Source organism: Helianthus annuus, chromosome 17 (assembly GCF_002127325.2).
Source record: "Helianthus annuus cultivar XRQ/B chromosome 17, HanXRQr2.0-SUNRISE, whole genome shotgun sequence".
NCBI classification, from domain to species: Eukaryota; Viridiplantae; Streptophyta; class Magnoliopsida; order Asterales; family Asteraceae; genus Helianthus; species Helianthus annuus.
This window is the reverse complement of record NC_035449.2, coordinates 2,872,194-2,896,428: the sequence shown is the minus strand read 5'-3', so window position 1 is coordinate 2,896,428 and position 24,235 is coordinate 2,872,194. Positions and strand designations below refer to the sequence as shown.

At 37.0% G+C, this 24,235-nt stretch overlaps 5 protein-coding genes and 1 pseudogene across 5 annotated transcripts; 3 read left to right on the top strand and 3 right to left on the bottom strand.

Annotated features, from left to right (window-relative positions):
* The first annotated feature begins 373 nt into the window (after positions 1–373).
* LOC110926538 (protein ABIL2) lies at positions 374–2,246 on the top strand. Its single transcript, XM_022170322.2, has 7 exons — positions 374–558; positions 637–719; positions 797–947; positions 1,013–1,112; positions 1,188–1,239; positions 1,315–1,403; positions 1,834–2,246. Exons 1-7 carry the CDS (start codon positions 472–474, stop codon positions 2,118–2,120), a joined length of 849 nt encoding a protein of 282 aa, XP_022026014.1. The 5' UTR covers positions 374–471; the 3' UTR covers positions 2,121–2,246.
* LOC110926540 (cytochrome c oxidase subunit 5C-1-like) lies at positions 2,167–4,553 on the bottom strand. The gene is made up of 2 exons (XM_022170323.2): positions 4,400–4,553; positions 2,167–2,568 (listed from the first exon to the last, which is right to left on the bottom strand). The coding sequence occupies exons 1-2, from the start codon at positions 4,545–4,547 to the stop codon at positions 2,369–2,371; spliced, it is 348 nt and encodes a 115-aa protein (XP_022026015.2). The 5' UTR covers positions 4,548–4,553; the 3' UTR covers positions 2,167–2,368.
* Positions 4,554–4,750: 197 nt separating this feature from the next.
* On the bottom strand, positions 4,751–7,568 carry LOC110921404 (annotated as a pseudogene).
* A 3,741-nt stretch (positions 7,569–11,309) lies between these two features.
* LOC110920704 (protein kish) lies at positions 11,310–13,590 on the top strand. Its single transcript, XM_022164898.2, has 4 exons — positions 11,310–11,420; positions 11,501–11,607; positions 13,233–13,267; positions 13,348–13,590. Exons 1-4 carry the CDS (start codon positions 11,418–11,420, stop codon positions 13,413–13,415), a joined length of 213 nt encoding a protein of 70 aa, XP_022020590.1. The 5' UTR covers positions 11,310–11,417; the 3' UTR covers positions 13,416–13,590.
* Positions 13,591–14,927: 1,337 nt separating this feature from the next.
* Positions 14,928–16,931, bottom strand: LOC110920703 (signal recognition particle 19 kDa protein). Its single transcript, XM_022164897.2, has 4 exons — positions 16,798–16,931; positions 16,474–16,655; positions 15,672–15,771; positions 14,928–15,188 (listed from the first exon to the last, which is right to left on the bottom strand). The coding sequence occupies exons 2-4, from the start codon at positions 16,648–16,650 to the stop codon at positions 15,052–15,054; spliced, it is 414 nt and encodes a 137-aa protein (XP_022020589.1). The 5' UTR covers positions 16,651–16,655; positions 16,798–16,931; the 3' UTR covers positions 14,928–15,051.
* Positions 16,932–18,735: 1,804 nt separating this feature from the next.
* On the top strand, positions 18,736–22,727 carry LOC110920701 (probable alkaline/neutral invertase F). The gene is made up of 4 exons (XM_022164892.2): positions 18,736–19,357; positions 21,032–21,472; positions 21,558–22,116; positions 22,201–22,727. Exons 1-4 carry the CDS (start codon positions 18,806–18,808, stop codon positions 22,503–22,505), a joined length of 1,857 nt encoding a protein of 618 aa, XP_022020584.1. The 5' UTR covers positions 18,736–18,805; the 3' UTR covers positions 22,506–22,727.
* Positions 22,728–24,235: the final 1,508 nt, after the last annotated feature.

The following is a 24,235-nucleotide window of genomic DNA, read 5'->3' as shown; positions in this document are numbered from 1 at the left end:
CCCCCAACACACATACTATGTCACTTTTAGTATATTAAATTGCAGTTATCCTTCCTCACACGCAATTATACATTGAACAAGTCAACTCTTTGGTCAACTTCAACCCCCCCCCCCCCCCCAAACACTCACCCAATTCAACACTAATCATAAATACTTTACTACATTATAGACGAATTAACCTGTCTATTCTGCTTTAATTACGTTTAGATACATCAATATTTGTTCTCAAAGTTGATATTGTATCATCAATGTCACCACACTTGCCTCCAAAACCAACCATACATAAGCCACCAAGGTTGTTGTTGATTTGCCCCCACCCTTTTGTTTTTATTATTAACTTTAATTATTTAATTAATTAATGTATACATCTTTTATAGCCGACACTTTATAAACCCCTACCCCTCCCCTTCAACAACAACTAAAAAATTAAATTTCAAAATTCCAATCAACTCTTTGTGATCAAGGTTGTTTATGGAGGCTGTAAATGATTTTCATCCGCCTTCGAATTACGATGAAATCTTCATGCAACGACGCTTGATCTTTTCCGACAGTCTTCAAGTATGTTTATCTGTGCATATATTCAATCTTTGTATCTAGACAACTTTGTTTTAAACTAGTTTGATGAACAACTTATAGGACTTGAGGAAAGTAAGAAGTCAACTATACTCAGCTGCAGAGTTTTTCGAAGACTCGTATCATAAAACCGAACATGATCCCTTGTAAGTACATGTGTTTTTTTGTTAATTTGATTTCGTTATCATTTATCAACTAACTTGCTGCTTTAATCTTGGTTTAGATTGTTAGAAAGCTTAAAAGATTATGTGTCAAAAGCTCTGATCAGCACCATTGACCATTTGGGCTCTGTGACATCTAAAGTCAACAGTTTTTTGGATGAAAACATTGATGAAGCTTATGAAACAAATCTTCGAGTTGTATGCATCAAACAGGTTTGTTACATATCAATATTCGTTTGTTTGTTGCACGTGTGTGATTTTGTTGGAGATTGTTGCAGAGATTACAAACATGCCAGACGTTTAGCGATCACGAGGGTCTTTCGCAACAATCGTTGGTGATACAGACGCCAAAGTACCATAAGCAATATCTGCTACCAGGTTATTAAATGTGTTTTTTTTTTTATATTTTGGGTTCTTATTTGCTAGCATATACTAAATATTATAAAATTATAGACGGACAGTTTCCTGAAGCAGCGAAAGCAAAGACTGAATCATTCACTTTGAGGTAATGTTTTGTTTATCACTTTAATTCGGTGGAGCTCCACCAACATCATGTTCATCGTTTAAGATTCTTGCGCAGGAAAGAGCGTAACAAACGGGATTTAAAAGAATTCGGATCGGATTTGGTTGATTTTACTTTTGCAAAAGCTGCATCAAACAAAGGATCAGGTGGGACTGTTAAAAAAAGTGTTATTTTTTTTAAAGTTAAACATTTTACCAACAAACTAGGGGTGTTTAGAAAGCTCGCGGCTTGAGACTTGCTCGAGAAAAGCTCGTTCTGTAATCAAGCCGAGCTCGTGCCAGGGTGCTGGAGTTGATGGCTCGGCTCTTTGGCTCTTATGAATGTGTGTGTTATATTTTTTATTTGGTTTTTATGTTACCAATATTTGTAAAAAAACTAATAAAAAAAAAAAATTCAATGAGCCGGCTAAATTGGGCTCGAAGTTTCTATGAACCGAGCTCGAGCTCGACTTTTCAGCTCGAAAAAATAATCAAGTCGAGCTGAGCTTGCTCGTTCGAGCTCGAGCCTAGCCTAGCCTGGCTCAATTACAGCCCTATACAAACGTTATGTACTAACTAAGGTTTACCTGATAACCAGAAAAACGATCGAGATCAGTTTCACCAAGTCGGTTCAGAATTAAGCGATCGGGATCTCTTGCTAACCCATCTGTCAGCCCAGTCTCTCGGGTTGGGTATGCTGGATCAGTTATTAATCGATCGTTCAGTCCAAATACACAGCTGAAGCATCAGGCAGAGGCAAGAAGGTCTTATTCGTTGTATTCGGAAAAAGAAAGAAGACAAGATATCCAAGTTTACTCCAAGAAAACCAGAAACCTTTTCAAAGCATTACTTAGCATACACAAGAATAAGAACGATAGTCGATAGATTGTATCATACAGATAACTTTAAGGTCCCTTTTATTCAGATCCGATTGGCAGAAATTAAGTCGTTTTATTGTTTGCCTATATAAAGGCAAATGAAGCGAATTTAACAATAGCAACTTTAACAATATGAATCAAGAAACATCACAAATCCAATACAAAAACTTATTCGAATAGTTTCCAGAGTATCATTATCTCTGATTTAAGCGTCGGAATTAAACATTAGGAGATGAAACTGTTCATGTTTTCGGTTCATTCTTGTACAACCACGCTGATCTCGCCCTTCTCTAGAAGATCATAAAACGCCCTTGTTTTTCTCTGCTCGTTCCAGTGGTGCATTTTCCATAAACCACCTGCGGCTAACCCAAGCACTGACCCGATGATCAGTTCTTTAACCACACTAGGGCCTTTCAAGACAGGATGCGCAACTCGGCCACCCACCATTTTTAGTTCTGTAGTAAAAAACCAACAAAACATGAAAATCGATGCATAAAAAACTAATGACTTTAAGAAATTGCCTTGATATGTAAGTATGAATACACAAGTTGCACAAACTAGAGGTGGCAATGTGTTAGATATTGCTTGATGTGTATTCAAAATGCATAAGACAATATTTGACATAAGATTATTACTATATAAATCATTTATGCAATTACAAAAGAAGATAAAGAAAAGGGTTTAGGGGTCAACACCGCCTGTTTGACCCGTTACCAAACCCAACTCATGCATCTGTTTTGCTACCTCTAAAAGAAAACACATACGTTTGGAAGATATGAGAAAATGAGATAGAACAAGAACAGACATGAGAGTCGACTGTTTAATCCTTTTTCTATTTTATGAATTATGAAATAGACATGTTAAAAAGATGTTATTAATGATCTAAATATATACAACTCTGTAACAATCCTAAGGGTATATAAGGTTTCGATTAGTATTACAACGTCAAGATGCTATACATCACATAAATCAAGTTAGCATAAGCCAACTGTCAAATATACACAAAAACATTTGCATATCACAAGTATCCCCAACGGAAACATTTTTGGCTCTCGTGAAGGACGTGGCACCAACGTGGAGGAGAGGGGTAAGAGAGAAGATGAGCAGCATCCCTCCCCAAAGATGCCCTTGGACGGACTCTGTGAGAGTGGAAAAGTGAGAGCCGAGCGAAAGAGAAAGCATTTTTGGCTGTGTGTTTGTTTTGTGAGAGAAGCAAACTTCAAGCAAAGGGAGGGACGAGCGAAAGAGGAAGCATTTTTGGCAAGTGTGACGTGGATGCGTTTTTTAGGCTTCTCACTCGAGATGCTCTAAGAACTAATGGTCTATACTCTATACGGTTGAATTATTAGTAGAACGCAGCACATAAATCAAGTTACCATAAGCCAACTGTCATTTATACGCACAATTATTTACATATAACAAGTATCATCTCTAGTCATAGGCTTATAGCTCACAAGAATCATCTCTACCAAGGTTTAAAAAAACGGAAACGAGTTTCGAGGCGTTTCCCTTCGCCTCACGAGGCGTAAGCCCGAGACGGAATTAAAAAATAAATATAAAAAATATATATCTTATAAAAATAATAAAACTAACTAAATTCATCATGAAAATCATCAAAAACACACATACAAAAGACATAAATTGCTTGAAATTGACACAAAAAGTCAAAAACATCAAAAACAAATATAAAAAACCCCTGAGGCGCACCTGAGGTGCAGCCTTTTTAGCGCCTCAGAATCGTTTTTTGGGCGTTTCGCCTCAATCGTTTTTTAAAACCATGAACTCTACTTATAAACCAAGTTATCATTTCTAGTTATAAATCAAGTTATCATCTCTAGAGCAGAGAGATTTTTTTTTTTTTTCAAAAGTAACTCACCAACACATTGAAAAACAAATACAAATCCTTGATATAAAACAACTATTAAAATTAGTAATTCATCATCTTAAGCTAAGGCTACATATTTATACAGATCCAATAACTTTCCTCACTAATCAATATGTACAATTTCCATAACCTAAACTAAAACGCCCCTATAAAATCATCAATAAACATTGACATATAACAACGAACAACGATAACAGTTAATCGATCGAGTAAATTAGCACGCTCAGCAACGATAAATCTTCCAATTAAAGTTCAAATTCATTATATTACATAGCAAATCGGATAAACAAAGAGTAAAAATATAATAAATTCGAAGTCGTGTAAACCTATGGTGGTAGTAGATCTGATTGCTTGAAGTAGAATCTGTGTAAGTTGAGATAAAAGTTTTGAGGAAGTATTACCTAGGGACGACGACGGCGACGGCGATGACGCTGGTGAGAGTTTCCGGTACCGGATTTTTTGCCGTTTACTTGACCTACGGATGTGCGTTTTGTAATAACATTCCAGGTTTTCTCGGCTTACATCTAGTGAAGGGGAAATTGCAGCCATACCCCTCATGGTTTATAATGTTCCAAATCAGGCCCTAACTTAATTGTGTATGCTTGTTAGAGTTAAATGTCATTTTAGTCTCTGTGGTTTGGGATATTTTGTCAGTTTGGTCCAAAGGTTTGAAACGTTATCATTTTAGTCAAAATAGTTTAAAACGTTGTCATTTTAGTCCACTCGGTTAACTCCATTCATTTTTTCTGTTAGCTTAGTTAACATAATTACATATAAAATGACCGAAATGCCATTCTAGTTAACAGAAAAAACAGATGAAGTTAACTCAGTAGACTAAAATGAAACGTCTGCACATAACATTATATTTTATTTCCGTATAATACATGGTTTTATTCAAACAATATCATAAGTAGTGCTTCAATAGTAAACAAAGGTCATCTTCACATAAAAGTCAAAGTAGAAAGTCAACTTTTTGAAGCACGTGCAATAGTTTCATCATCTTTTAAAGCCGTTATAAAACTAAAATTCCCTTGTAAATAACCTTTCAAGAAAGCAACCACAACCCCTCCAACAAATCTCCTCATGGGTTCTCTACACTTGCCACTTTCACACATGCAATTGATAAACATACCCCCAATCCCTTTAGTCTTATCATCAAGCATATCAAGATGCCCATAATCTTTCGCGACAAAATAACAAGCCGGTTTACAACATTTGTTGTAAAAGTCCTCATGGTTCACCCCTTTTGGAGCACAAGGCGGGAACACATTGTATTTCCTGACTTCACCAAGGCCCGAACCAATAACCATTACCGGCATTTCAAGATTAAATGAGTGTGGAACATAAGTGAGAACTTTTGGAGGAGTTTGGCTGCCTTTGCCAGTTCCATCAACCGGGTCAATCCCAATCAATGCCGAAAATTTAACTTTAGTTCGGTTTTAACTCTATTTAGAGCAAGAGCGAAAGCCACTTTTCCGCCACGACTATGGCCGGCCAGTCCTAGCTTTGTTAGGTCTCCTTTTACATGCGACGGAAGGAACTCTGCAAGTCCTTGGGGTAGCCAGTTTGTTATTTGAGCCACGTAATCGATTTCTTTAGTCGCGTCTATTCCAGTCACTGAATAACTGTCACATGGTACCAAAAGAAATCTCTAAGTATTTTTTTTTTTTGGTTTTGAAAAGTTTATCTACATATACTATCATTACAAAAGTAATAAGAACTAATTAAGCATTCTCGTCACAGTATCATGTGCATAATAAATGCTGATTCTAATTTCAAACTGCCGATATGTTTACCTAAAAATGTTAATTGGCCAATACAAACAAGCCTTAGTGAATAAAACGGATTGAACGTATCATTAAAAGTTATACATGACAACCTAAAACCTAATTATTTTAATTTCGCTATGTTCACCATTTTTTAGACATTTGTATATGCTAATCAGCATGAACTTCTTAACAAAAATCTCATCTCATGCATTTATATAAAGTAATTTATATACCAAAATTATAATAATTTTTGTCACGTTTACCCAGGTATTAACAGCATAGACTGCAAAATATTTAAATTACAAAGTCTATCGTTCACTCTATAAGGGTGTAAGGGGTGCTCACCTCTTAGGTGAGTCCCCCCTCTTACACACAACCAACCAGAATAAGCCACGTCAACTCCCCTCTAACACTCCCCTAATACCCCTTTTTGATGGCGGCACTCACCTATTAGGGGAGTTGGTTTAAAAAAAAAAAAAAAAAAAAAAGAAAATTTTTGATTGGTCAAACTCACCCTCTCTCCTCCCTCTCTCCTCCCCTCTCTTCGGCAACCACTCACCCATTTCACTCCCTCTCTCTAACTCACCTAAAGGTTGGCAGCACCCCCCTAATAGGGGTTTTGGGTCACCGATGGGGTCCCCGAAGGGTGCCCCGTACACCCTAAAAACCAACTTCCCCAAGATGTAATTTTAATGAACTTAATTAAGTGTACGAATATATAGAAAAACGTATGGTAATGAATCTGACGGATTACGAAAACCAAGATTTATTTTTGGGTTATTGGATTTTATCACCACTAACTATTGGCTATTGGCCGATGTCACCCCAAACTATCACTTTGACGCCCGTCACCCCCAACTTAATACTTAGTGTGTTCTGTCACGACGTCGTTAACTGATTTACTAACTTTTGATCATGTTGCCATACATTTGGGGTGTCCTAAGATCCCTAAAATCTTCGTAAGATCCCTATGACACCCACAAAAGTATAGTAACAGGATCAAAAGTTAGTGATCAGTTAACGATATGGTGATAGAACACATTAGGTGTTAAGTTGGGGGTGACGAGCGTCAAAGTGATAGTTGGGGGTGGCAGCGGCCAATAGCCAATAGTTGGGGGTGATAAAATCCAATAACCCTTTGTTTTTTTTAGCCATGAGCACCCGTTATTTCAGAGGACTCATCGATACCCTATTAACCAGCGGGATAGTAAATAGCAACTTGCACCCAGTAGATGGCTTTCAATAGTTTATGGTATAAAGAAAACAAGATCAAGTTAAATGGAAATATGCAAAACTAACAGTGATATTAGATTTAAATAACCTAACTTTCACCAATTGACGGATAGCACTCCCAACTTTTGATTTGTACCACAACATTTCCAACTTTGATGACGTGGCAACTGATGTAAGCAAACTAAGTTAGTGTTGAGTTAGTTTGAGAGTGATATCGGCCAATAAGTTGAAAGTTAGAAGTGGTGTGGTACAAATCGTTAGTGAAAATTAAAGCTGTTTAAATCCAGTGTATCCCAAACTAATAAAAGGAATGAGAGGAAACCAGGGGGACGATGAGAATGAAGCCATGGGAAGCTATTTGATGGCTGAGCTGAGAGTAAAAGGAGTTATTAAGAAGATAGCCATGGAGTAAAACAAGTACTGGGAATTCTCCTGCTTCTACAGGTGTAAATATCAAGAGGGGCTTTGGTGTGAATTTTTCATCTGGTTAAACGGATTTTATTTTATGTTCCCCAATGGCGAACAAACTTGTGCTTGACAATAGTTGACATCACTGGATTGAAAGTTAAAATCTCCAAGTGTTTTAAGTTGATTGGGATAAAGCTCACTAATTATTTGTGTATTATTTATAGTACCACATTAAAGCTTAGTGTAAATGCAAAACACGTCGAACTAGACTTTAGCCAAATTCATGGTAAACAAGTCAACATTGTCATGTTGTATGTCATGTAACATATGTTGTACATTTATTTAAGGGCTGTTTGGTAACAATTGAATGGTTAAGTGCTGAACCAGTAAGAGGTCTGAACTATTAAGTGCTGAACCAGTAAGATTTCTGAACCATTAAGAGCCTGTATAATGCTTAACCGTTCAGACTCTGTATAAACCTTAACCATTCATAGGTAAATGTCTGAACCATTCAGACATCTACTCGCAAAACAAACAGTCTGAACCATTAAGGGGTTGTTTGTTTACCTCTTAATGAGACTCTTAATGGTTTAGACCTTTTACTGGTTCAACACTTAATGGTTCAAACTGTTTGTTTCACGAACAGATGTCTGAATGGTTCAGACATTTGTCTCTGAATGGTTAAGATTTATACAAAGTCTGAATGGTTAAGACCACTAATCTGAATTGATCAGACATTTGCCTCTAAACTGTTAAGCATTATACAGGCTCTTAATGGTTCAGACGTCTTACTGGTTTAGGGGTTGTATGTTTACCTCTTAATGAGGCTCTTAATGGTTCAGATCTCTTACTGGTTCAGCACTTAATGGTTCAGACTGTTTGTTTCGTGAGCATATGTCTGAATGGTTCAGACATTTGCCTCAGAATGGTTAAGTATTATACAAAGTCTGAATGGTTAAGACCTCTAATCTGAATTGGTCAGATATTTGCCTCTGAAGGGTTAATCATTATATTGGCTCTTAATGGTTCAGACCTCTTACTGCTTCAGCACTTAATGGTTCAGACCTCTTACTGCTTCAGCATTTAACCATTCAGAAGTTGCCAAACAGCCCCTAAGACCTCTTACTGGTTCAGCACTTAACCATTCAGATGTTGCCAAACAGCCTCTAAGTGTTGAATCAGTAAGAGGTCTGAACCATTAAGAGACTCATTAAGAGGTAAACAAACAACCCCTTAATTAAAATTGGTACTTGTATATAACTAGTGGGATTCTCCGTACTTCACGACGGGAATTTGATCGGTATCTGGTTGATTTGTTATGGTATCATCACTCATTATAGCAAGCGAAAGAGTAAAGCTAAAAACTAAATTCGTGACTGTTAGAATTGGATAACAAAACTCGATTTTATTGATAATTGGTTGATTTAGGTTACAATAATTCCTTTTTTTATAAGTCTAAAACTTGATCAACAAGTAAGCCTATTTAACTTAGACTAGGATTAAAAAAAAAAACCCCTAAGTTTGTAACTAGGTCACTTTTTACCCGAGCTTTGTAAGTCAGTCACTTTTAACCCGAACTTAAGCAAAATATGCAAGATTAATCTAACAATCACCACCTAATCTTGCAATACCAAGTAGATATCTCATCTCGATAATCTTCAATCGTGGCATGGTTTTCGTGAGGATGTCGTCTTGGTTGCAAATCCCCGCTACCACTTTCCATTTTAACGTTCTCTCGAAGTAAGTTCTCGACTTTCACACTTGTCCCTTGATCTGATAAAGTGTTCTGAGCTAATATAGACTTGATTCGGACCTCTTGAACTCATTGAAGTGCTGAATTTCGAACTGTCACAAACTGGTCGTTAAAAGTTGTCACTAACTGATCAGATTATGTCGCTAGTGGGTTAGTCTGATTGCTAAATGTCTGATGTGTCGCTACCTGCTCAGATTGGTCGTTGATTCCTGTTGCTGACTGATCTATTTGGTCACTAATTTTTGTCACATCAAAGACTATTTGGTCGTTATTTTCAGCCTTGTCATCTTTACTCTGTAAGCAAACTGGAGATACAACCTCAAGATTAATTTTGTAAATGCAATTAGGTGAACGAGGTACCATCATTAGCAAAGTTATGTCTTGCTCAAACATCCAAATTATACCATCTTGGAATGTGATCTTGTACCCTATCTCGTCCAACTGACCATCCCCAGAATTCCCTTCCAAGACGACCATACCTTATCCTTTAATCTCCAGGCACGAGCCATCACAAAACTTAATTTCCCCTTGATGTTGTGATCAAGCCTAAGATAAGGTGTACCGAGGCACCCCCTACGGTTGCGGTGGCGATGGTGTGAGCTCTCGGTCGAGATGGGCCCGCAGACACAGCGTGATCGCCATCCTCGTCATCAGCATCACCACCTGCCGCGCCAGGCTCCTCCTCCTCCTTGGGTAAATCATCCGACAGCTGGGGTTGACCACTTAGAGTGGGGTGGGGCCCACAATTTTTTTTAATTAAATTGTTTTTGTTACTCAGGTGGGGTCACTTGGGTTTTTTTTATTCACTATTGTCATTACATTCATTTAACATCAAAAACTAACTTTCTGAGTAATAAGTTATTAAACTATAGGGAACATAGGGTAGGGATATGGTAAAAAGTGTCTGAAATGTAAGAAGGGTAAGAAGTGTTTTAAACCATTGGATATTTGATCTAATGGTTGAGATCAATAGGGTATAAAAATGTAAATTATGTTTTAATTAGAGGGACCTTATGTAAAATTGAAGGGCAATAGTGTCTTTTTTAATGTTTGAAATATGGTAATCATATCATACACGACCAAAAAACTCCTATATTTACTCCTTTTTCCTTAAATATAGGAATTAATGATTCACCTTAATTATAGGAGGTCTTTGGTTGCATATTCGTCATACATTATCATAACGAGAACTGTAATCAGATTCATGGCATGGTGTTTTAAAACAACTGGATAAATTGACTATGATTCAAGTCATGATGTTTTATCTGGAGACATTGTTCATGGTGTGGTGTTTTAAACATCTATGATTCAAGTCATGGTGTTTTATCTGGAGACATTGTTCATGGCGTGGTGTTTTAAACATTTATGATTCAAGTCATGATGTTTTATCAAATACACAACATTCCCAGAACATCTATGATTCAAGTCATGGTGTTTTATCAATACAAAATATTCCCATATTTTAAAACACCATGACTATGATTCAAGTCATGGTGTTTTATCTGGAATCCAAAAAACATTGTAAATCATCAAACAAACAGACGATTCAAGTCATGGTGTTTTATCTGGAATTCAAGTCAGATAAAACACCATGACTTGAATCATAGTCAATGTCTCCAGATGTTTAAAACACCACGCCATGAACAATGTCTCCGGATGTTTAAAACACCACGCCATGAACAATGTCTCCTGATAAAACACCATGACTTGAATCATAGTCAATGTCTCCAGATGTTTAAAACACCACGCCATGAACACTGTATCCAAATGTTTAAAACACCACGTCATGAACAATATATGATTAAAAGATGTTGCGATTAAAAGATGATGAAGAAGATAAAAGAATCAGATGTATAATGTTTCCTAAAATTTCTCCTAATTCAAAATTCGATTCATTCCTATAAAAACTCATCGCAAGTTTTTTTTTTTTTTTTTGGCAGTTATCTTTGAAATCAATTAAATGATAAGAAAGTCAAATTACTAATATACCCTTTTGAATTAATTAGGATAAAGGACACTTGTCACTCCCAAATTATTTCTCATACTTCTTACAAAAGTCCCACTTTGTATATGATCCTATACCAGGAACATAAATGTAATTTCAAAAAGAAAAGACTAACCGTGAAATTTTACCATAATTTTACTCTATGTAATATTTATATCTTTTTTTACATCGTGTATGTTTTTGCGTGATCGGAGCTTAAGAAGAAGAACCTTTCTTTAATCTAATCATCAGTTCATCACGGTTCCACTAACATGGTGATTCCTTAACCTTTTGTATTTGTGTGATGGTTTATGTTAAATTAAATCTTATTAAACTTTGTATTTGATTAACGCAGTCGGCCCTATTCAATTTCCATTCGTTTCTGACGGTGGTTTTGCTTGTAATCTGCACATGCACCTTCTTGAAGATGCAGTTTCCTACCATACTTGAACAGAAAACTGGGTTAGATCCTCTCTTTTTTATCTATCTTTAATTTCTAATTTATTCCTTATTATTGTTCTAGGTTGAAACAGAAAACAATCCCAAATTTGTGAAAATTTCAAATAAGTGGATCAGTTATTAAAAGGCTTATGGTAACTGAAATATTAATGTTTTATCATAAATGTTCAACACTTGTTTGTTTTATTTGAGGCCAATACTTGTTAGCCGGGTCTCACTACTAGAAGCAGTCTCTCTGTTCCTACGGGGCAGAGGTAAAGTTGTCTACATCTTACCCTCCTTGACCCTACCTTAGTTTTGCTATTGGTGGGATTTACTGAGTATGATGATAATATGGCATATGCCTTGTTCCGATATAAGATTAGCCTAAGGTGTTATATTCATTCTCTTACAAACTCGTCATCCTAGGTTTGGCTCACCATCTTAAACGACGTAAGAGTTACATTACATCCACATCTTCGTATCAATCAATATTGTTTTGTTTGCATACCGGGAGCTCACAAGTTTGTTTTTTTGTACCACTCATTATTGTTCTCTTTGCGTATCGGGAGCTCACAAGTTTGTTTTTTGCTACCTAAATGGAGACTTCCCTAAGGTCACAAATTTCTCTAGCCCAACCCAAGCATAATTAACTGTGAAGTTCTCTCACCACAACTAAGTGTCCAAAACTTTTTGATAGTACTTGAGGCGAGACATTTTTATTTTTAGACTATGCGTAGTGGGCGTGAAAGCCATGCCAACTCACCCAAAAAAGGGTACCAAAACCACCACAACTTGGGCGTCAAAAAGGGGCGTCAATGGGGAAATGGGGGTTTCCCGATGCCCTTAACGGGCAGTGTACCATCCCATATTTGACAATTGCTTAGCAAGTTGACCAAGGGTGAAAGAGGCGCCAATGGGGGCTTTGCCACTACAATCTTGTGAAATGGTGGTTTGGTTAAAACCTCACCGCCTACGTGCCAATGACGTAGTAGTTTCTTTTGCACTTTTTAGTTAAACCCACTACACAGTCTTATGGACTCAACATCCTCCCCGTCCTACACTGATGTGAGATTCGCTTAAGCGTTTTGCTTGTTTAGGTCATCTTGACCTACTACTGTAATCAGCATTCCTTTTCTGGGGTTAATTATAGAATTTTCCGACGGTGATAAATCCTATTTTTTTATTAACACAACCTGGAGAGGATCTACAGTTTATGTGGAGATCTGAAAGAAGTGATGTTTAGTGACTTATAATTTTGATGTCGGAAATCTGTGTGATGCGAAGACGACTTCATGAACAAACTATTTCCTTAGAATCTAGAAAAAATATTGGCATTTGTTTTCCATCCATTGAATGGACCATGGGATCACACACATTCTTGTACATGAAGAGGTGAGGCAGAGGTAAAAGCTCTGCAGATCTTCAAGAAAACAAACAAGCTGCAGGACCCTTATGTCTGCGTGCATCTGCGCAACGCAGACATAAGTGCTCAGAAGAGCTTTTGGCCAAAAAACAAACACCACCTAACAATTAGTAGTTTGTCCATTTGCACAGTCTTAACGTATGTCTCTGTACTCGTAAAACTTTTATGCCGATCACTTTTTGAGTTTTTTCTAATAGTAGCTTTCTGATGATGTGTTATGCAGATTTCGAGGATTCTTCTGGAAGGCTGCTCGAATAGGTAAGTGTGTGATAAAAAGAATTTGCTTTCATGAATCATAATGCGGTTTGTATCTCACCTGTGATTGATTTTTGGAACAGGTGAGCGGTTGAGCCCATGGGTAGCTGTTGGATGTTTCACAATGGGTGTCTCCATTATATTTTTCTGAATCACATCTCTCAAGTTTTGGGTAGCTACAATGATATCTTCCTTTTTAATAGGTTTGGTACAACTATCTTGTTGAGATCTTTCAATTATTCTGTAATTTTTGACTTATAGTTATGTATTTTTGAGGTATTGGGATACTTGAATGTTATCTTCAATATATTAACACAATTTTTGTAGTTAGTAGGTGCACCTCAAACTCAATAAATAAACCCGCTCATTCTAGTTATCAAAGGATACTGCCCTCAGTCTCATCATCATCATCATACTCGGTAAATCCCACCAATAGCAAAGCTGAGGTAGGGTCTGAGGAGGGTATGATGTAGACAGCCTTATCTTTACACCGTAGGAATAGAGAGACTGCTTCCAGTGTGACCCCCGGCTCGATCATAATACAAATCGTACAATTTTGACAACAAATGCATCATGAGGATAGAAGAAGCATTTCGGCAAGTGTGTTCTCAATAGGGTTAGGGGCAGCTTCATGGGGTTCAAAGAAGCAATTAATGGTAGCTTTATCTACCACAGAAGCTGAATATTTTGCAGCAAAAGTGGCTTCATGCCAAGCCGATGGTTAAGGAAACTAATGCATGAGTTACTACAAGAGGGAGGGGAGGCAACTACATTGTTTTGTGACAATAACTCGAGCCGTATTCTAAGAAACAATCAAGCATGTCAGAAGTAAACACATTGACATAAAATATCGTTAAATCTTAAGCGAGTTGAAAAACATATGACACGAGCAATTGGCACACATCCTCACTAAATCGTTTTGAATCAAGGGAAGGCGTTAAAGTTATAATTCAAATAACGTGACAGTTGGAAGAATCCATTGAGAAAGAATGCATCAAGATAATCGTGAGTTTTTCGTAGGTTATTGCTGAATAAACGATCAGGTTGTTTAGTTTCAGTTTTTAATTCCGTTTTGTTTTTCCATGCCTATTTAAGAGGTATCGTTTATATAACAAATAAGAACCATTTTCAGCATAACTACTGCTTCTATATTAGTTCTCTATACACAGCAGATAAATGCCTAAAAGTCATAAACCAAATGTAATAAGCTCAAGTAGCTTGATATCAAAAGCATGGTTTTAAAAAACGGTTGAGGCGTGCGCCTCGAGGCGAAACGGTCAAAAAACGATTCTGAGGCGTGCCTCGGGGGGTTTATACTGTATGTGCGCCTCAGAGGGGATGAGGCGCTAAAAAGGCTGCGCCTCAGGTGCGCCTCAGGGGTTTTTGATATTTGTTTTTGATGTTTTTGAGTTTTTGTGTCAATTTCAAGCAATTTACGTCTTTTTTATGTGTGTTTTTTATTATTTTGATGAATTTGATGATGAATTTAGTTAGTATTACTATTTTTATAAGATATATAATATTTATATTTATTTTTATTTTTTAACTCCGCCTCGGGCTTACGCCTCGGTTCGCCTCGAGGCTTATGCCTCGTGAGGCGAAGGGAAAATGCCTCGAAACTCGTTTCCGTTTTTTTAAACCTTGATCAAAAGCACACACAACATTAAAAAGAATGTCTATTGTGGTTCACAATTGAGCAACCAAAGGGCCTAGTTTAAAGTAAAGCCAGTTTGTACATAGAAACAAGAGGGGGTCCTAAATAAAAGTTATAAATTTTAATGAGAATCTTATCTCTTCTTTTTCCCAGCCTTCCCAGACTTTGAAGGTGCAGCAGCATTTGAAGCAGAAGCTGCAGCTTCTTGTCTCTTTATTCTACCCGGATGTCTCGGAACCAATTCAGCAACGCGAAGCATCAACTGCTTTTCTGCAATATCGTTCCACCAAACTTACTTACCAAATCTTAAAACATATTCATACCAAATATATCAACTAATCTGCATATACATGAAATCGTTTTATTAACACCGCTTCGTTGGCAAGACAACATATATCTAAGCAAATACAACACTATCAACATAGGGGGGTAGGGGTGGTCATCACTCATCACTCACTCACAACTTCCAATCAAGTTCCGCCACGTCATTGAGCTTTATTCCATCACTGGTGATGGATTTTAGTGGAAATGCCCATTAATCACATTCCCTCACATTCTTTCATTCTTCAAGCGTGATACATTCAACGCGTTATCAAATTGATGCGTGATACAATTGAGTGGCGGTGGTGTTTGGGATTGTTTCACGCGTGATATACACTCATCACGGGCAAAAAGTAGACCGCCCCAGGTGGCCTAATAGTCATGTGATCATAACAAATAAGTAAAAACCACATATAATATAATTATGCTTACTGGATGCAATAAGGGGATTGTGCAGATTCCCATCTGATCTTTTCAGCATAACCCTCACCCTCCCTGCTTGCATGAAGTCCCTTGAATATGCCTTATCAATCTTCAAAACCATCACAAAAGTTAACCATTAAAGATCTCCAAAGTAAACATGAAAAACTACTATCTTCAAAAGGGCTGTAAGCCTGTAAACGAACCGATCGTTCAGCAAACCGTTTGTGAACCCTTCGTTTGGATGTTCGTTTATGTCCGTTTGTTTAATAAACGGACGAACATAAACAAGAAATTTCGTTCTATTAATTAAACAAACGAACACGAACACAGGTCGCAATCGTTCAATTGTATTCGTGAACGTTCGGTAATATGTTGGTTTATGTCCATTCATGGCCGTTTGTTTTGTTTAGTTTGTGTTTGGTCATTAGAAACTTACATCTTTGAAACATTATTTTGGGATTTTTATGTTTATGCTTTTTATCTCTAACTAATGCCTTTGTTTTGTGATAATTATGTTTATGATTATTATATTAAGTGCTTAACAAGTAGATTACTGTCTAATGTTTGGGATTAAGGATGTACTTTTATTATGTTTAAAATGATATATGTTCATTTGTGTTCGTGATCAAGTTCAATGCTAAACGAAAACAAACGAACATGAACAAGGCTCCAATCAGTTCGGTTCGTTTACGGACCTAATCTTCAATCCCAAATAACAAACTCAAAACCTAACATACTTACATTGATAACATTAGGTAAATTAAGCTATCATCTATTCCAAATCTAATTAAATAATGCAAAAATGAAAAACCTCAATAGCGAAAGGAATTTTGAGGTGGCCACAACAATCGCCGATTTCCAAAGCGGTAGGGTTTTCGCATGCTTTTGAAGCGGAGATTCTTCTACCTTCAGCAATTGTCTTCTTTGAATTTATGTATACAGGATACAGTATATTCCACGCTTTGAAATTAGTTGTACCTCCATCCATGATTCCTGTTAATCACCGCATAAAAGCCACAAATTTCGATCGTGAAAAGGAACGACAGAGTACGTTAGTACTAACTAGCTGAGTAAATTCGTTTGATTAGTGCGAATTTATGTGTGAAAACGATGAGAAAATGTAGCTATTGTGTACCTGATTTCGTGACTTTCGTCGGACGGTTAGTGTTGACAGAGATGGTGATTTTGATTGATTCGCCGGCGAGAGGGGTGCGCAAAAAAACGGACTCGGGTATTTTAGAAACCAGGCTTTTTATACTCAACCCGACTCTACTCGGGTAGGGACCAGGTATGTATATTCTTCGCAGAAACCGAACCCGTGACCAGGTTTTTTTGTACCCATTCTATACCCAGGTTTTCAAAATACCCGTACCCAAGTTTACATAACACCGTACCCGGGTTTACATAATATCCGACATTAGATTTAAAAATCCTGGAACCGAGTTTGCACTGGGTATGGTTGGATTGCATGTTGTGTTCACAAGAGCCTTTTATGAAAATTATTAATGGTAACATAGCCGTTGGGGACTTGTTCTGTTTCTTTTCAAAACAACAAAGAGCTACAAAAAAATAGTTTGGCGCCAAACTGAAAGTGGATACCTTGATAGAGTCGTTGGGGACTGCATGCTGTTTATGAAGTCAAATAACAAAAAGCTACAAAAAATCGCTTACAAACCCACACAACAGTTCGCTGCACATCTTCTTTTCTATTCAGCGCACCGGGTTTTTTGAATACCTAATGCGGGTTTTTTAATACATGTATCATACCCGAACCCTACCCAGGCTCGGAAATAGGGTATTATAATACCCGAGTACACAGGGTATGGATTTCTTGGCCAATACCCGGACCTGAACCCAACCCAGGTATTGGCAATACCTGAAAATTCTAAACTCGGTCATACCTGTACTCGAGTATGTACCCGACCCCGGGTATTAAAAAACTCGGTTTTGTGCACCTCTAACTCTAATTGTTTTGAAATTTAAGTTGTTTATATGAATCGAATTCAATATTTTAATTTTGAAATTAGTCGTCGTAACCGAATCGTATTATTCAAAATTTGAAGCTAGATTTATATTCGATTCAAAGTCACAATTAACTTGGAAAAATTGATTTGATTCAAGTTTGAATTATAAATTTGGTTTGGATTCGAGTTAATTTGATTGGATTCAAATTGAGGGAAAAAAAGAATTTGTTTTAGTTCCAATTTCAAGACATACTTTTATTTAACATTTTAAACGTACAAGTTTATAAAACTATTTAACATTTTAAAAGTACAAGTTTGTAAAACTAATAAACCATCACAAAGTTAAATGCCCAAAGTTATAATTTACAACTAAACCTAGTCAAATGAAAAAAGTTCATAATAAAGTAGCATGAGACGACAATCGAAGCCTTAAAAAGTGGCAACACCCAAAATGTTAGCATTTAAATTGACTTACAAATCACAAATTCGAAAATGTTAGCATTTGAATTGACTTACAAAAACAAAATTTTTATTTTTTTATATATAATATAATAATAATAATGATGATAACATAGGCAAGCCGAGCTTTTAACTTGTTTGAAGTTGTACTTAAAATAGCTCGAGCTGAGCTCGAGCTTTAGGTTTAACTCGCGAGCCGAGCTTGAGCTCAAATAAGTAGGCTCGAACCGAGCCGAGCTCGAGCTTTACAAAAACATGACGAGCCGAGTTCAAGCCTGGTCGGGCTCGGGCTCAATCCGGCTCGTTTACACCCAATAATCAGTGAAAGACGAGAAGTGTCTCCAAGAAAACGGTACACAATTGAAGCAAGACGACGTCGTTTAAGAGTTTAAGCTATCGTCACCTCAACATTCCTTCATAAAGTTTGTTACGCGTCCACATGTTATACCATCATTGGTTACAAGAATTTTACGTTCACGTTTTGCCCATCTTACATATCCAATTAACCCGTCAATTACGTAGTAATTACAAGCTATGCCACACACCCATAGCTTCTGACATGTAACGGAATGGCATTCACGTAATTCCTTCAAGTTATTCAACATTTTCCAACAGAATACCCCGTCACGATATTTAAACACTAAACAGTACGTAGTACACTCACGCATCTTTCATTCCCTCCATCTTCAACTCTCTCTCTAGAATACAGAAATAGCTACGATGAGCGAGAAAGTAACTTCCTCTTCAAGCGACGAACTGCAGTTTCAGATGGATGAAGATCAAGCAAATGCAGAGAAATCTGTATCGTCGATGTCACTGATGAAGCAAAACAACTCGACTGATGATATCTGGCGAAATATCAACAGCAATCGTGATTGCTTCCAGAAGCATGCATTAGAGAGAACTAATGCATTAACATTTGCACTCGAAACTGAAGAACAAGTTGTTCCGATCACTGATATTCATGATTCATCTAAGCAATTGCAGTCTGCAGCTGATCAGGAGTCATCGGAGAAGGAGAAGTCAGGAGTACGTGGTTCGTTCGAGAATAAAACGATTTTGAAACCGTCTCCTAGCGTCGGTACGAGTCTTATTCACCTTCTGCCTGAGGCGACTAATGCGAAATCAAATGGATCTGATAGCGGTTGTCCGTCAATGATGGATGAAGCGTGGACTCGATTGAAAAACTCGTTTGTTTATTTTCAGAGTAAACCGGTTGGAACACTAGCAGCAGCACTCGATCCTAGTGCAGAGGAATTGAATTACAATCAGGTATATACTATAAGCACATTTTCATTGATGATTTCTATAATTCTTCGTAGATATGTGCAATCTATTTACAGTTTACTCCTTGAGTGCTTTATAGCGTGATACATCTAATTATGCATAAGGAAGACCTAACATTACTAGTCTGCTTGCCTTAGACAAATCGCACATGTTATCCTCACAATTAGCTTTTGTTTTACATAATCATTTTAATGTGTCATACAGCCAGAACGGATTAATATTGCTCATGAATTGTATATAGGTGATTTGTTTGTAAGTGTGTTCGTATGATTATTTTTTAATTGATGCATGTATGTCAGATATGCTTATTTTGCTGATGTGATGTGTCTGTAGATACACATACTCTCGAATAGGTTCAATCAATGATGATATGCGGTCGCGTATAGAAACAAATATGCTATATTCTATTGGAGATGTTTCTCTGATATAAATTGATCTGAAATTCTGTTGTGGATAGTGTTTGAGATGTAATGTTAACAAAGCAGTACCAAAAGAATGCAAACTTCAGGCAGTTTTGATGTTTAGGTTAGCTAATAATAGGATCTAAATGCTAACTGAAGCATTTTGTACCTACTAATAATCTACTTGTTTGGCCTGCCAGAAGATGAGAAAAGTACCATATCTTTAGCCAGCTATTGCTGAGGTCCTGACTCCTGAACATTGTTTAACACTCTAAACAATGTGCTGCACTGGACTAAGTTAGCATACTAGCAACATTAATTCAAACCAGAAGAGTGATTACGTTAGTTTTTTGTTAATCGATCAATCATCACTTTTAAAATGCATGAACGATTGTGTGATACATTTAATTAGGCATAGGAAGACCTAATATTACTAATCTGCTTGCCTTAGACAAATTGTACTAGTGCATATGCATATTACACAGGCTTATTTGTTGCACATGTTATCCTTATAATTAACTTCTGTTTCACATAATCATTTTAATGTGTCATACAGCTGGAACGGATCGATATTGTGCTCGTGAATTGTAATTAATTTACTCCACTCACCACTGCTTATCTGATCCAGTGGAACTCATTGCTTGCGTTTATGTTCTGTCTTTGACTGTGTATATCGTTGATTTGTTTGCAAGTGTGTTTGTATGATCATTTTTGCTTGATGCATATATGTCAAATGTGCTTATATGCTGATGTGATGTGTCTGTAGATTCACATAGGTCCGATAGGTTCAATCAATGATGATATACAACTATGCGTGCACGTATAGAAACAAATGCTACATTCTAGCAGCATTAATTTAAACCAGAAAAGTGTTTACGTTTAATTTGTTAATCAATCAATATCACTTTCAAAATGCACAAATGGTAGTAACTGGTCGACATATTATTAGCAAGGATATATAATGTATATGTTTTATATTTGATAGATATCCTGTAGCATAATTATTGGGATGATATGCGTTGATCCTATCACTACGTATAGTGGTATGAATTTGTATCTATATTTGGTAGATGTCTAGTAGCATAATTCATATGTGTGTTGTCCACAATTGTGTCACTCCACTTTGGTTTCTAGCAAAACTGGTGGAACATATATGGATACATCATAACATTCATTATGGACGAACGTATATACACTTGTCCACCATAGATGCTATTTGTATAGTCTTTCAACCTTGAACTGTGCAATTCTGGTGCAGGTGTTTGTGAGAGACTTTGTACCTACAGCCTTGGCCTACTTAATGAAAGTTCCATCTCACGAGCCAGAGATTGTGAAAAACTTCTTGCTAAAGACTCTTCATCTCCAAGGATGGAAAAAGACAATCGACAATTTCACTCTCGGAGAAGGTGTCATGCCTGCCAGTTTTAAGGTCATGTATGAATCTTTCCAGAAAAAGGAGGTGTTGAAGGCTGACTTCGGTGGCAGTGCAATTGGAAGAGTTGCACCAGTTGATTCCGGTTTCTGGTGGATTATACTCTTAAGGTCATACACTAAGTGTACAAAAGATTACACCTTGGCAGAGCAACCTGAGGTGCAAAAAGGAATGAAGTTAATACTCGACCTTTGCTTGTCTGATGGTTTTGACACTTTCCCGACCCTCCTATGCGCCGACGGATGTAGCATGATTGACAGGAGGATGGTAAGCTTTAATTTCCTTAACCTGGTCTGCTAAGATTTATCATTTATGATACTACATAATCAGCTCCAACTTGCATGTGTGGCAGGGTGTATATGGATATCCAATTGAGATCCAAGCTCTCTTCTTTTTTGCACTGAGGTGTGCACAACAAATGCTTAAAGAGGACACCGATTCAAGCAAACTGATTGAACGGATCGAAAGAAGGATTACAGCTCTAAGTTACCACATCCGAAACTACTACTGGCTGGATTTCACCCAACTTAACAACATCTATCGATACAAAACAGAGGAGTATTCCCACACAGCTGTTAACAAGTTCAATGTCATACCCGAGTCCATCCCAGATTGGGTGTTTGATTTCATGCCGTTGAGAGGCGGCTACTTCATTGGAAACGTGAGCCCAGCTCGCATGGACTTCAGGTGGTTCTTAGTTGGCAACTGTATTGCTATATTGAGTTCTTTAGCCACAATGGCGCAAACAACGGCTATTATGGACTTGGTGGAGGAACGTTGGGAAGACCTGATTGGCGAGATGCCGTTGAAGATTGCATACCCCGCTTTGGAGGGCTACGAGTGGAACATCGTCACGGGTTGTGATCCGAAGAACACACGCTGGAGTTATCACAATGGCGGCTCTTGGCCAGGTGACTCCTAAACGGCTAAACTAAAAGTTTAATCTAGGTTAATGTTTGGCTAAAATTTACAACATATTTGTGGCGGTTTTGCAGTTCTTCTGTGGCTGCTGACAGCCGCATGCATCAAGGCGGGAAGGCCTCAAATTGCGAAAAGAGCGATAGAGCTGGTGGAGCAGCGGCTTTCAAAAGACGCGTGGCCCGAGTACTATGACGGTAAGAAGGGACGTTACATCGGGAAGCAAGCGAGGAAGTATCAAACGTGGTCCATCTCGGGGTACCTTGTAGCCAAGCTTATGATAGAGAACCCATCTAACCTTGCCATGATCTCTCTAGAAGAGGATAAGAAGATCGAAAAGCCGAGGCTTACGCGGTCAGCCTCTTGGCCCTGCTCAAGGTAAGTAAGGAATTGTTTTACCATGAAAAACTACTTACACTTTTGTTCATCATTTTGGGACAACCAGCTGTTTATGTTTACTAAACGGCTGGTATTACTTTCTTTTGCAATCTGTACCTACTACGTACTCTAGTTGACTAGTTCCGTACTTTCAGATCATGTACTCGAAACATATGATAGTGAATGATTTCTAAAATAAATAAAAGCATGAACTATGAAATATGCATGTGTAAAGATGGAGCAAACAATTATGATCATATGGTAATGAAACATATTCGGAAATCGAAAAACCTCACGTGATTTGCAATTGACATCCATGTGGATGGGTTTATCCTTGGAGTTGTCTTGTCCCCTCACATCATACAATTACAGTTGCCATGTGCAAACTCTCTTAATTTTCTCCAATTACAACCAAACTTTCCAATTTTTAATCTTGAATTAATAAATTTCCCTTATTGTTAAGTTTTCTTGCCTCTTTACCAATTCCATAGGTAGATTTTAAATGATATACATTGAAGATGAGGAAATTTAACTTGTTTGTTAATTAAATATTAAAATTGTATTATCTTTATCCTTTTTTACTAGATAGAGATGATAAATAATACAAATTGTATAACTTAGAAATTAATTTATTAATGATCATTTAATCTGGAAATTTCGATCTACATTTGGTTGCAGGAATTTAATTTATGATGTTTGGTAAATTAATATTGTAACAAATCAATGGTAGTTTGTGTTAATTCAGAGAGTTATTTCCCTAATGAAGTTAGTCATTGCTAAGTCAAGGTTTACTAAATCCATTAATATATAGATTGTTAATTTAAGTCTTGTTTAATTGTTTAATATGATTAATCATTCAACAATTAAAAAAAAGTATGTATGTATGTATGTATTTCAAAAGTGAATTCCCAAAAACCACCCTTTTCCTTTAATAAAAGCAAAGAATGGGAATCTCATTTACTTATGGAATAAACTATGGTCAAGCCCTTAAAATTTGAAAATAAAACAAACTTTTTCTTTTTCCTTTTTCTAATTATAAATCGCAAATAAGTACTATAACATTAGAGGACATTTATTACAAAAAAATAGCTATAGAACTACAAAAACTAACTTAGGCTAGAGGTTGTGGTATAAAGCCTCTAGGGGCTTTATCACGCCACATTAGTGTCATGTCACATAAGGAGCTTTAAAGTCACTCCCTTTAACTTGTATACAATTGTTTAAAGCCCATTAAAGCCTCTTATTAAACAAAATACAAAAAAGTGAAAAGATTTGATTGGTTGATATCATATGGGCCTCTCCAGCTTTTCCCTTCAACACTCGTTAGCACGCTGGTGGGGATGCCATAGCGCCCCCTTGTTAACGATGGTGGTGTGGTTGATGGCGCCCAAAGACGCTAAAATAGATGAGATGACGGGGTGGCGCTAAGCCACATCCTATGGCCTTATAGTTTCAAATATGATTCATAAAAGATTAAAAACGCAACTGTGATTTTTTCCTATAGCCACATTCTCTGTCGCTCCAACCGCAACTGTGATTTTTTCTCTTTGCATCTAATCAAAACTATATATAAACACTTATTACAACTCTCTTTTAACTCTTTATATAAAATGCATTCCAACTCCAACCCTATGTTATAATATTGTTTGACTAATAAATTCAAACCTTAAAATACCAAAGTCACACATCATATAAACATATAGAGGCATGTTACATTGTTACTTCACATATCAT